The sequence below is a fragment of the Platichthys flesus genome, chromosome 11, assembly GCF_949316205.1.
Source record: "Platichthys flesus chromosome 11, fPlaFle2.1, whole genome shotgun sequence".
Taxonomy (NCBI): domain Eukaryota; kingdom Metazoa; phylum Chordata; class Actinopteri; order Pleuronectiformes; family Pleuronectidae; genus Platichthys; species Platichthys flesus.
This window is the reverse complement of record NC_084955.1, coordinates 24818379-24832547: the sequence shown is the minus strand read 5'-3', so window position 1 is coordinate 24832547 and position 14169 is coordinate 24818379. Positions and strand designations below refer to the sequence as shown.

At 44.7% G+C, this 14169-nt stretch overlaps 1 protein-coding gene across 1 annotated transcript; it reads right to left on the bottom strand.

Annotated features, from left to right (window-relative positions):
- Positions 1-2387: 2387 nt before the first annotated feature.
- Positions 2388-13476, bottom strand: LOC133964447 (soluble guanylate cyclase 88E-like). Its single transcript, XM_062398526.1, has 16 exons — positions 13112-13476; positions 12179-12311; positions 11673-11847; positions 10987-11078; positions 9694-9951; positions 9058-9202; positions 8408-8533; positions 7995-8115; positions 7151-7280; positions 6751-6897; positions 5942-6088; positions 5652-5808; positions 5422-5531; positions 5017-5106; positions 4584-4702; positions 2388-3572 (listed from the first exon to the last, which is right to left on the bottom strand). The coding sequence occupies exons 1-16, from the start codon at positions 13237-13239 to the stop codon at positions 3203-3205; spliced, it is 2448 nt and encodes an 815-aa protein (XP_062254510.1). The 5' UTR covers positions 13240-13476; the 3' UTR covers positions 2388-3202.
- Positions 13477-14169: the final 693 nt, after the last annotated feature.

The window sequence follows — 14169 nt, the reverse complement described above, 5'->3', positions numbered from 1 at the left end:
TGAGCCGAAGCCAAGGAGGTCATTTTCTAAACAGATTTCTATGAAACTTGGCGTCAGGTTGAGATCTGACATCTACGAGTTTGTGAAACTCGGTGTAGATACAATTTAAGGTCTGGATCTGTAACTGTGGTTTCATAGGGGAAATAGGGTTTAATGCAGCTGCTGTGCAGAAACAAATAGAACTAGAAACATGCAACTAACATCAATGTGTAGCTGGAATAACTTAATTTATATTTTAAATGCATCTGCAATAGTTTTACATCTATGTCCTAGTTTTAAGGGACTGTTGTGCTTTAGCTAAATCGAACACATTGACATGACAGAGATATTAGTGCACTTTGTCCCTGATAACTTATTTATCCTGGTGAAAAGTACACATCATAAAGTAATTCCCCTTTTTTGAAGTGGTGAGTTTGACTGAAGTCGCAGTAAAAGCTTGAGGTTATTATCAGTCTGGTGAGTTGAGCTTTGTTTGAGCTGTTTGTCATAAAAACCTCCACCCTGCGAACGTCTGAGTGAAAAATAAACACAACTGAGGTTAAATCCAGCATCACGACAACAAACCACTCAGTCAGCGAACATGAATTCAATGATTCATTCAGAATCAGGAAGTGACTGATTCCAGCGCCGTGTGTTTATATGTAGGTTTATCTGAAGTGCAACCAGCTGTGCTGCTGAAGGGCGGTCAGTCAAGAAACCACCGGTCCTGACCAATGACGGCTGGTGAGCGCTGATCGTTGTCAGATGTGGGGTCAGAGGTCACGCCGAGGCCCGGCTGGACTCAGAGGTGAGTCAGGACATCGAACCCCCGAGACGGAAACACACCTGCCTCTTTGTCTTCTCTCCTCTTCCTCCTCCTCCTCCTCCTCCTCCTCCTCCTCCTGCAAGAAGCTCAAGTCCCGTTAGACTCTGAAACTGCAGAGAGGTCTGTCGCCGTGGCAACAGACAGGAAGTAGTGCTTAAGCGGTTTCCTGACGACTTCCTCTTTATCATGTAATGACATCGCTCAAGGAAACATCAGCGAGGGCTGAACAGGTTTTTGAGTGTGTGCACGCCTGCATGTGTTTGTGTGTTAGAGCGCTCGGCATGTGTTTGTGTGTGTGTGTTTGTGTGTCTGTGTGTGTGTGTGAGTGTGTGTCGGTGAAGGAGCGCTCACCTGTACACAGCTACGCATTTGCCTCTCTGGGTCATGAGATAATATGAGCAACTTCAATTATGTCACTTGTCTTTCATTAAGAGATCACACAGACCTTCCAGCCTCTGACCTCACACACACACACACACACACAAACGCACACACACACACACACACACACACACACACACACACACACATAATGGCAGTGGTTATCACCAGATGACTCAGACCGGAATAAGCGACCTCATAACCGCTCAGGTCAGGGAAACGAGCCTGGAGATCCTGGGTGAGGACACACGGAGGATCTGGCTCCGGTGCTCTCGGTGCTCGTGGCCTCGTTCCTCTCGAGTCCCGGTGAAATCCACGGTGAACGCAGAGCGAGATCAACAGATGCTGGGTCGACGGAGGCCAAGAGATTTAATCTGATCAGTCCGCGGCTAACGGAGATTCATTCAGTTCCTCGTGGCGTCAGATATAAAACGCTTCCATGTCACTTTGTGTTTTCAGACGTGAGGAGACTCAGGGATCTGGGAATGAACCCTCGTGTTGTTCACAGTCGCTGATTTATTAACTCATTTATTTATTCCTGAGCTTTTGGTTCTTTTGATTTCAGCCACGTCCTCTCACAGTCGAACGCTGTGAAGCTTTTACTTGCATTTGTCCCAAGGAGCCAGGGAAGCACCCAACTTTTGGATCGGATTTTATTAGGTGCTTGGATCCATGAAAATGGAAAATGTTGTTTCTAAACTAAATAATTATGAATAATATAGATCTCGATGAAGGCAAATTATCTGATCTTAGTACATATCTATGAAACACGGTGAGGGTGGCCATAAGCCCTTCTACATTCATCTGCCTTTGTTTGTCTGTTTGTGAACACGATAACATAAAAGCTACTGAACTGGTTTCCATTAAGTTTTGTGAAGTGGTAAAAGTCTGACCCGAGGAGGAACTCATCAAAATTTTGAGCAGTTCTGGAAATAGTTTTTCACTTTAATAAACTTAGCAATATAGAGCGTTAGCCTTGGTTCAACCTTGGATGAATTAAGCTCTCTACTTAGTGTCATTCAAATATTTAACCTCTGCAAAGGAGGTTGTGTTTTCAACGTTGTTTGTTTGTTTGTCATCACAATTACGCACAAATCATGTACCAGTTTTCCACAGAACTTTGATTTCGATGGAACGTGACCCGAAGGAGGAAGAAGCAATAACACGTGGGCGTGTACGCAGATTGTTTCTTTTATATTTCTTTAATGACAACGAGGAAATCATGTGACGGCTCGTTCCACTCGGCTGGATGAATGTGCTCTAGTGTAATTATAGTGATTTTTCTGGTCACACCTTCTGCGTCACGTGTTTCTCGTCATAATCTAATTATAAAAATACAAAAAAAATTTGTAGAGGCTGTACATACACTTTTATATAAATAGACACTGTCGTGCAGTGGAACACATGCAGTCAGTTACAGTCAGGGGCTCGAACTCATGAAGACAGTGTGGGGAAACTCTACGCTGACCATTCGTCTACTTTCAATAAAATACAACCTATCACGTCTATTCTCAGTGAATGAAATGAAGCTTCCGTAATGTGGAGGCTGGGTAGGATCATGTTTAGATAATGGGTTATTTGTCATTTTCCAAAACATCCTGTCATCTGTTGTCATTACAGATGATCACACATTGTCTGAGTGTTTTTCCTGTACCAGTAAAACCAGTGACAGGGATGCTGAAAATCTGAATCACACTTCATTGTCGTCCTGTCGTTTAATTCTAAAGAGCAACATGCAGCTTTCATCCATTTGATATCAGAGGGTTTCTCTTCAGCTCCTGAACTGGGCAGCTGAACTTTAGTGGGAAATGTTTAAAAGTTAGCGATGGTGTTTAGTTTAAGTTGCCAGGAAACTTTAGTTTGACTCTGGATGTAACAAAAAGCCAAATTCTGTCACAGCCCTCGGACATGACGGTAAAATACAGATCGTTGGCAGCCGTTTGTGCAGCCCCTGATTAAACTTCACCCCCTGGTCACATGGTGGCGCTGTGCCGTCCTCCCGCTGCCACCTCCTTCTCACAGAATGGAGCAGGAGGCGCTGCGCATGGGCAGGTTGGCGGGCAGCTTGGCGTACTGCTGCCGGAAGCTGTGTCTCTTGATGTTGAGGAAAGGAGCCGGGTTCTCCGGCCCGTCCACCGGCAGCAGATCCTCCACTATATCCACTCCCTGAGGGACCTCCAGCCGGGACATCTTGCTGATCTTAGTCTTTTTGGCTTTGTCTTTGTCCTGCGGCTCGACCGAGAGGCTGCGGGGCTCGGCGGCGGCCTCCGGCAGCGGCAGGGTGTCCAGGGGCAGGTCGCTGGGGCTCGGCTTGCCCTCGGCCTGGTCGTCACTTTTGGCGATGTTGAGGTTGGACGCCATGCGTTTGGTGTTGGGGCTTGCGGAGCTGGTGCAATTACACATTAGTTTAATTCACACAAGACAAAAAGAAAACATTCAGACAAAGTTAACACGCTGCCTAAAATCGTATATTTCTAAATATGGCCTCATGGATTATCGGTGTAAACATCTTAAACCAGGAGTGAGCAAAGAATAACGATGTCAGAGAGTTAGGATCCCAGATAACGTTTCCTATGGTTCTTTAAATTAACCTGCTGCAACTCATTCTATGATAAATCTCACATTACTAACATTTGCATGGATTTCTCTTAAATTTGATTAATATGTTTCCTCTTCTCTAACAATCATGGCTAAAATGTGCTGCTTTTAATTGGTTTTAAATTGTCTTTGATTTATAGAATAAGTTCACGAGGAGCCGGGGTTTATCAAAATAATATAAAACTACATATCTGAAAGTGTAATCTGCTCAATACCGGTGTGCATTTCCCTTCCTTTGCGTGTTTTTGAATAAATATATTAATCATTCTTTTGAAGAAACAATGTGAACTAGTGGAGGTTATGTTTACACCCTTGTCTTTTTGTTTGTCTGTTGTGTTTGTTTGATTTGTCTGTTTGTCGGGGTTACACAGGAACTAAAGTACAGATTAACTCTTAATTTTGTGAGAAAGGATGTTTTTGAAAGAAGAAATAATGGATCTTAATGAAAAGAATCATATCATAATATTTCTAAGAGTTTTAAATTTTTGCAGATCCAAAGGAAATTAAATCTGGTTTCCTAGAATTGGGCCTTTGTGGAGGTTAAATACTCTTAAACCTTTTCTAGTCTTATCATGTTGTTTATTTAATTTGTTTTGTTAAAATAAGTCTCAAACACTTGATATGAGACGGAATCCGAGAGGTTCGGTGATGAGCCCATTTTATCTAATGATAATAAGTGTTATAATCATCTTTCTTGCTTCCTGACCAATAAGCACACAGCTCTGACTGAATCAACTTGGGGCCTCACTCGTCCACACAGATCAGACCTGGTCCTCAGACTGGTCCTCGGTCTACTCACCCATTAGAGCTCTTCTCCTCCGAGTCTTTCTGCTCTCCGCTGTAGCGCAGCTCCGCCGGCGTCTTGAACGATAGATCCTTCTTCCCTTTCAGCCAGTAGGTCTTCATGTAGCCTTTACCCTGAACCCGCAACACCAGTTACTCAAATAATCACAACTATAATAACACGTGTCTCTGATGAGGCTGAAGATAAACATGGATGACATGACAGCTAGATCGCCTCCTGGTGGATGGCTGCAGTACGGGTCACAAACCCCACCTCCTCCATGTCAGCAGATGGGACATGAGACAAATACATATTTCCAAAGATGGTTTCTGTTGTTTTAGGTCGTTCTTATCACACTGAAGGATGGTTCAGGTGTGAACAGCAGATCAGCAGCCAGTGCAAGAAATATGACAAATCAATAAATGTCATCTGTCAACGGCCTCCTCACCTTTACAAATATCTTGCCCCTCTCCTCGATGATGTAGGGCTCATGCTCCAGGTGGTCCTTGGTGGTCTGACTGATGTGGATCTGCATGCCCTGCTCACACACACACAGAAAAACAACTCATTTGTATTATGTGTATGTATTCTCTGCCCATAGCACACATTCCCCCACACATGACATTACCTATTACTGTAAGTAATGGAAGGCAAATTAGCCGATTAGCATGTTGCATTAACTTAAAAGCAACGTGCACGGGGGGAGGGGGGGGGTCATTACTACAGGAAATGGTTTCCTGTAGTAATGACTGTGACGGAGGGAAATGGTGAATGTTGTTTCAGTTATTAATTCTGTCGCCCGCCGGTTGTGTTCGAAGGTGCAGCGGCTCGTTAAATATCAGAGAGCAGTCACCACTCCGTTGCTCTCCATCCGCGAGGCCGTGTTCACCGTGTCGCCAAACAGACAGTAGCGAGGCATCTTCAGGCCCACGACGCCGGCCACCACCATGCCTGAGTGGATACCTGAGGGGGGGGGGGGCACAGAGGAGGCTTTCATCAGGAACTGAAGAAATTGGATCTTGTCCTTCAGGGGAGAATTCAGTGAACCCAGGATTCAGGCCTCATCAGGTCGGAGCTGCTCACCGACTCGGATCTGGATGTTGTCCCCGGTGGACGGGTCTTTCAGGTGGTCGATGGAGCTCAGCATGTCCAGGGCCATGTCACAGGTGTGGTGGGCGTGGAAGGTCGTCTTGTTGGGCACGCCGGCCACGACCATGTAGGCGTCACGGATCGTCTCCACCTGGAAACAGAGACGAGGGTCGAGCGTTCGCTGGAGAACTTATTCCTCCACAACAACAAGGGTTTATAAAAGTATTCATCAAGAAGAGTGTGTGTGTGTGTGTGTGTGTGTGTGTGTGTGTGTGTGTGTGCACCTTGTAGACGTTGTGCTTCTCGCTCAGCGTGTCGAAGACGATGTAGATCTCGTTGAGCATGTCCACCACCTGCATGGGCGTGATGTGGATGCAGATCTCGTTGAACTTCACCACGTCGCTGAACAGGATGGTCACATCTGGGAACACCTGGAACACACACACAGACACACACACACACGATTAGATGTTTATGTTTTATAGTTTCCCTGTGATATTAATTGTGGAACAGTTTTTTGTCATGTTATGAATTGTCTCCACCTTGGAGGTTATGTTTTCACCCCTGTCTGCTGGTGAGTCAGCTAAATTACATATAAACTTCTGAACTTCCTCAAAACTTTGTGGAAAGAAGGAACAAGCATCGAGACAGAACTTAATGAATCAGAGACGAGTTCCATGATTTATTTTTTTATCCCTTTTTGTGACATGGGGCTTTTTTCACATTTTCCAGATAGAAAAATTCTTGGATCTCGATTAGTTTGTGCAATTTGGTGCAGATCCAAATACAAAATCTGGTTAATTGAAACTTGATGGATTTGATATTCGGGCCAAAGAAGAAGCTGATTCATGTTGGAACAGATTTGAGTAAACAAAGGGGGGGGGCACTCTTCTGACTTGTGTTTTATATCATTGCATAATTCAAACAGTTCCTGAGATGCAGCCCACTTTGCTTCCTGTGAGCAAAGTGGTTGTTGAGGTCACAGCTTCATATTTACTTGAGTCTCAGCATTAAAAAGCAGTTTGTTATTTCAGTGACATCTTAAAGTTCTCCGGTCTCGGCCCCGGCCCCGGTCTCGGTCTCGGTCTCGTACCTGACACGTCTCCAGAGCCGTGATCCCCTTCCGGAGGCGGTCGGCCACGGCCTTGGGGATCATGGCGTACAGCAGGGAGTCGCCTCTCTTCTTCTCCTCGTCCAGCTTCTTGATGATCTCCATCAGCTGAGCATATTTCTGTTGCTCCTGGAGGATCAGAATTGGGACAGAGGAGTCTACAGTTACAGTCTCACCTCCCTGAAAACTGGAATCCCCTCTCTGTCTGCTTTTAATCCTTCTAATCCACATCCCAACAGAGGGGCAGAAGGTTCACCTGGGCTCACCTGCTCCCCGGCTCCTCTTACACATGAAAACAACGAGTCCTCCTGTTGAGGCTGCACTGATTCTCATCATCTGGACACAAAGGAATCCGGGTTTTTTTGTTTTATGTTTCCCTCACCTGATCCAGAGCCAGCTGCAGCTCGGCCGACTGCTGCGTCCCGGCCAGAATCAGCTCTCTGCTGGAGTCGTGCAGATTCAGGTCGTTCACGTAAACTCCCATTTTGATCATGTCCTCCACCGTCTCTATGCTGAGGGACAAGGAGACGTCAAGGTTTCACCTAGTGTCCACATTTCAATACTCAGTCTTTGATCCGTCTCATTATTAATACTCACGTTTTAAATATATATATGTGTGTGTTTATATAGTACCTCTAAATATAACCTTGAATATGTTATTATACCTTATTATTATTATAGTTTTCTTACTTGCAGCCAAAATAACTTTAAACAAAGATTTGTAGGTAAAATCTAAATTAAAATATTATTAAATGTAAAATTAATACAAAGAAAGAATATTTGGATTAATTATTATTATAAACTTCAGGCAGAAATATCTTAATTTCAATGATAAAAACATACAATTTAACATATTTAGTATTGAAGAGTTATCAAAAGGACAAAAAGGATAAATTTAAGAGATGTTTGTTTGTTCTGTTGCCTTTTTAAAACAGTAAATGATCAAATATGTAATATTTAAAAATATACCATGCTGTAAAACATCAAAACTGCATCTGCCACTAAGGGTTTTTCGATTGTTTGAATAAAAAGCAACATTTTTAAATTAGACAAAAATACTGGAGCGTTCTGAAGGTGAAAGTTTATCATGACAGGGATGGACCCGAGCTTCAGAGTCAAAGGAGACAGCAGCAGCATCACCTACAGGATCAACACGTTACTGCAGCTAATGATGGAAGCTTTATTTAGAGTCTATGGTGGAAACACAGTGAAACCAGTTCTCTTACATCGGCGTCCCCAGGAAGATGAGTGAGTCCCACTGGGGGACGTACTTCATCTGTCCCTTCAGATGCAGAGGTTTCTTCGGAGGCTCCCTCATGTCCTCGAAGATGGTCTCACTGCACTTTCCTGAGAACATCGTGGAGGAAACCGGTGAAAACCATGTGAGCAGGAAGCTGAAGTAGATTCAGACATGTTAAATCTCGTTTTGAATTATTCATATGTCGCTCATAACGGATCCTTTTTATTGGCTTTGGCAGCGAGTTGTGTAAACTCTCCAGACAACAACTACAACTTGTTTTTGTACATTCTGACCTAAAGGGCCACAAACGGACCGAGGTTGGTTCAGGTGGATGCACAACATGAACGTGTGCGACTCAGGAACTAACGCTAACAAGGTGGAGGTGTAACAGGGTCTGACCGGTGATGGTCTGGAAAGCCAGCAGCTCAATGTCCTCCATTCCAGGGTTGGCATTGCTGTTGTACTGGGTGGGGTTGCTGCTGTACTCCTGCTCCGTGTCCTTCATCTCCTCCGGGGAGTTGGGCTCTGATGGAGGAAGAAGAAGAAGAAGAGTGAGTGGCAGTGAGGAAGAGGAGGAAAATCCATGTGAACCAGGATATGAGGTCAACAGGAGCACGAGTGTGTGAATGAAATCCTCAAAGTGTCGCCAGCAGCAGACAGATCATGGAGCTATGTTTTTAATTTAGCATCACAATACAAATAAAGTAAATTTTTACAGACATGTTGCTAAAGATGTACGATCTGAAAACATATGAATGATAGTTTGATATTTCTATTCATGCCTGGATTTATTTATATTTTTTGGGATATTTTGTGATACCATACGTTTGAAATAAACTAGTTTATTCTGGATTGAAATAGGACAGAATGGACTTTGTGGAGCTAAAAGTACTTTTAAAAAACGTTTTCAGACTCGATAGCGCCCCCTGCAGCTCCTCCTCGGCCTCTCAGTAAAGAGTTGGGCTTTCTGACCCTGGAAACTTTGTTCCTGTCTCTGCAGCTCAAGTGACCGAACCAGGCGAGAAGATGAAAAGTCAAAGGAGTGGTACCTCTCTCCTCCTCCCTCCTCGCCTTCTCGCTGTCCTCCTTCTCCTCCGAGCCCTCTTTGTTCAGTTTGGGGATGTTGACCTTCTGCTTGCTCTCCACCACGGCTTTGGACATCAGCTCAAACACGTTGTTCAGGTGAGTGTAGATCTGAACACAGGGAGAAGGAGGAGGAGGAGGAGGAGGAGGAGGAGGAGGAGGAGGAGGAGGAGGAGGAGGAGGAGGAGGAGGATCATTGTGGATAAAGGAGTTTGTTCATCAATATTTAGGAGGAGGAGGAGGAGGAGGAGGAGGAGGAGGAGGAGGATCATTGTGGTTAAAGGAGTTTGTTCATCCACATTTAGGAGGAGAAGGATGAGGATGACAAGAAGGAGGAGGAGGAGGAGGAGGAAGAGGAGAAGGGGGAGGAGGAGGATCATTGTGGATAAAGGAGTTTGTTCATCCGTATTTAGGAGGAGGAGGAGGAGGAGGAGGAGGAGGAGGAGGAGGAGGAGGAGGAGGAGGAGGATCATTGTGGATAAAGGAGTTTGTTCATCCATATTTAGGAAGAGGAGGAGGAGAAGGAGGAGAAGGATGAGGATGACAAGAAGGAGGAGGAGGACAAGAAGTTCACAAAGTTCTGATCTTCTCTCTTCACTCACGTTGTCCCAGCTGAACTCCAGCATCGGTCGGACCAGCGCGAACTCCTCGTCCACCTTCTTGCCCTGCAGGTCGGAGAACACCTCCTTGAGGCCGTCGCCCACGCGGTACATGGTCATGTCTCGGCGGAAGATGACGCTGAAGGGGAACATGTCGAAGAAGATGCCGCGCTTCATCGGCAGCTTCTCGTAGCTCGGCGCCGTCTTCTGCTGCGGCATGCGGTGCTTGAAGGCCGCGTTGTCGAAGTTCATCTTGTAGACCTGCAGGAAGACGGAGGCGTGAACACAACCTGAAACACACTCAGCTGCTGTGAATGAGAGAAGTTTGGTTTTATAACTTTTGAAAGTGAATCAACACATTAATCAATAAATAAAAAATGGCAGCAGCAGCAGCAGCAGCGTGCCCACGAGGAGGAGAGAGGACTTTGAATGTGAGTTTCATTCATCACGTCCAGGAGCTGCTGACATTCTGTCGGAAGGAATTTTAAGATTCGACCTCTGAGGCTTGTTTGCATAAATGTGTCCACAAGCTGTGAAGTGAGAAATCACCAGGTTCCTGATGAGTGAGAGGAAAGACTCCACAGATATGAACTGTATGGAGGGTGGATTCTAATATTAGAGGTTAAATTATTTACGATATTGATTTATAGATCAATACATACTGAAAAAAATGTCTCAATGTTTAATGTGTTTATGACAAAGAAATGTAAATTAGGTTTGATATTTTACAGTTTAAACAAAATGTGATTATAAATAACTATAAAAGAAGAGAAAACACAAATACAACCAAATACATATTTAGAAATGTTTGATTTGAAATTGTATAAAAATAACAACACATAAACAATGCAGAAAAGATTAGCATTTATCTGGTACCAGATGTACGGTAATAATTGTATTGTACAATGATTTTATCATCTGTACGATTATTGACACGTTTTATGATCATTTCATCATCCTGCGTCATTTACTATTACTAACTTACTATTTTAACCAATTATTATTAGTTGTAATCTTGTGGTAACATATGGATCACGTCTGTATTCACGCATCTTTTCCCACGTGATGTCTTTTCAGCAGATCATACTTCAGATTCCACATTTCATATTTGCTCCTGCTGTAAATTCTGAGTTTACCCAGAGGCTCAGACCAATGAGCTCTTCTCTGTCTCTAACAAACACTTGTTGTTCGAGTGCAAACGAGAACCGAGCCGGAGTCTCGTTGAGGCCGACGGACTCGTTCCCCCGATGATGGAGACGCCACCGAGCTGGACGGCCATGTGACCTGAGTACGTACCACATAGGTCATCTTCTCCGTCTCCTCTTTGGAAAGGATCTCCACCTCGATGTCCGTGTTGTAGAACTGTCGTCCCACCTGAGAGAGCTGCCCTGCAGGGGGCGATAACAACACACGGGTCACGGGTCGGTGGAGGTCGACTGCACTGATCAGGAATTCAGAGGATTGTTTAACTTCAGAGGAAACTTTGTCCTGAGTCGTTTGCACTCGACTGCTTCGTCCTCGGGAACAACTTCTCAGCATCAAACCTTCCTTTTAGAATATAGATACCACAGTATGTAGTACTACAGTATGTACTTAGTACTACAGTATCTACATTAATTTGCGCAGCCTAGATCTTTGTTAAAGAGACATGTGCTTTATAATTAAAACTTGTTATTACTGTTTATTGTCTGTGGAAACTTTCACCTCCAGTTGCCTGGAAGCAAAATCCAAACTTTGTGAAACACGTGAGAAGCTGCAGCGTTTGTCAAAAAATGTTTTGTGATAAAATCCAGTTGATTTGTTAATGAAGCAAAACAAGCAACAACACACAGTCATGAGTCTGTTGTGTTAATCAAAGTTAATCCCAGTCAGGGTCACACGAGGCTGCAGCGTATCCCAGCATGCACTGGGCAGAGACCCACCCAGGCACGGGCAGCGAGGGGAATCGAACCTGCGGTCTCCTGGGTGGTGCGTCCTCTTACCTTTGACGAACTGGGTGAAGCCCTTGCGGGTGCTGCGGTAGTGAAGCGTGAGGCTCGTCTCACACTCCTCCTCCACGCAGAAGCTCGGCGGCTGCACTTTGGGGAAGGAGAAGCGAAAGTACTCGTGCAGGTTGTCCAGCTCGTTGATGAAGTCGCGCACATTGCGACCCAACACCTGGAAAAGATGGAGGACAGGGACGTTTTTAATACATAATATTCTATGTCTAGTTATAAGCATTTCCTGTGTTTCTATGCACCTCTCAAATAAACATGAGGACGGTTGCTTCATGTGCAGGGAAACGTTTTCTGTAGACTGAATACACGAAACCTTTATTTACCCAAACCCAAATATTCAAAGGTAACGCTTTTTACAGTTTCTGGTCAGATATATTTAGAACCTCTGAACCGTTCCTTATTTAATTCATTCAGAAATATGAACCTTCCCATGTGTGTGTGTGGGGGGGGGGGGGGGGGGGGGGGGGTTAGCGTAAGGGTCAGTGGATCACCTTCAGGATCCGCTCGTATCCGTAGTTCCCGATCCTCTTCACCATGTAGACCCCGAAGGCGTACATCAGCTCGTCGTGGGTCTTTCCCAGCACCTCGCCGGCGGCCTTGGCCAGTCGGAGGATCAGGTTGTCACTGGGAAAGAGAAGAAGACGTTAAACCAGTGGATTTAAAGACGTTTCTCAGCTGAAACGTAAGTCGACTACAAGTTTATCAACAGAATATTTATCAGTTTTAACAAGTTTTCATTTAGAAATTTGAGAAAATATTCAACACATTTAATCGATATAGAAAATAATTTACCAGCCTTAAGGGCAACACAACAGCTTGCCCACAGAAAATGAAAACCAATATGATTTACAAACGTGTTCGTCCCATTATCAAGTCTTAATGGAAACAGCTGATGATGTCACATGACCTGTGTTCCAGTGCGGAGCTATTACAGATAAAAGACTTAAATCAGAACTTAACAGCGTCGTGTATTAAACTATGAAAGCTTTTCAGGGCTTTTATATAAACCCCATATTTGAATTATTGTGATATTAATGGTAAATGTACTTATTGCTCTAAGTTTGACCTCACTCAGATAAGGGGTGAAGAGACTGTTTATATTCAGCCTTTTATCTTAATCTAGTTCATAGCAGAATATTGTCTATATTTCTCTAAATTAACACTTATCCTTTCTGCCCCAGGTTAGAATGTTAGATTCCTTATTTCATATTTCTCTAAAAAAGGCTTAAATATTTCTTCACAGCACATTTCAAGCAACATCTTCAGCTTCAAACGTGAAACATTTGATTTTATAATCGTCTGATTTATTGCATCTCTTCGATATCACAGTTCTTCTTTGTCAGAAAATACCAACCTGCTGCTGGTCCATCACTGGAAACCAGCTCAGGTCACAGATCTTCACCAGAAACAGAAGAAGCACCTACTTGTACATCTGATGTCTGACGAACTTGAGGTGAGGGATCTCCGCCCGGTTCTCGATCAGCCTCCACACATCCCCCCCGTAGGATTCGTTAATGTAGTCGTTCACTGCTTCCAGGTACAGGCCGTACATCTTCTGAGGAGACGCCTCCAGTCTGAAGCTGGAATGAGTCTGCTTCACTGAAGCAGGACCAGGTGAGAAACGGGGTGAAACCTGAAAAAATCCTTCAGCAAACGGACTTCGAGAAGAGATGAAAAGTCACAATCCTGCTTGATTTAAAGTTCTTCCAGATGTAAAGTCAAAACCTTCAGCAGATGTGTGTTTACCTGTGACTCACAAATCCTCAGGGAACCAACTGCATCTGAGGAGAGAGCAGGAAGGGACTGTGTTCAGGAAGCTGTTTCACCAGTGAGGGAGCAGATCTGCAGCAGCCTGGTTCTGCACTTACTGTCAAACCTGCTCCCTGAGTCAAACACAAGCTACTGAGAAGCACCGAGCGGCTCATGAGGCTCACCTCTAATCACTGAAGTGCAGATCACACATGTGAAATAAAGACAAAATGAAAGAGCAGCGTGCAAAGTGTGAAACCAGAAGCCGCCTTACCTGCAGTCCCTCGGCGCTGTGGTGTCCTGGGCTCCGACTGAGCGAGCCAGCGCCTCAGCCCCGCTCCCTGCTGAGAGCCTCCACCTGCAGCTGACATGTGAGCACTTGTCTGTCAGGTCAACAGGTGACCGACGCCAAAATAGCAGCAGCGAGGCGTGTTTGTGGCAGGTAGCAAAGAAAAGACCCCCGAAAAGAAAAGAGCGGCCCTCAGCTCGGTGCACTGGCAGATCTGAAAGAGTTTGTGTGGAGATGGAGTCGGTGGGGGGTTGTTAGCATTCGAGGGAATTCCTTAAAAATGTAATTGGTGTGTTGTGTGCTCACAGTGTGAGTCTCATTATCCTGGAGACCGGCCTCACACAGCAGTGTTTGGGCTGATTACCTCACGTCAGCTGACATTAAACCAACGTGCTTCCTGTGCAAAGACGTCTGGTTCCTGCAGGAAATATGTTTTTATTACAT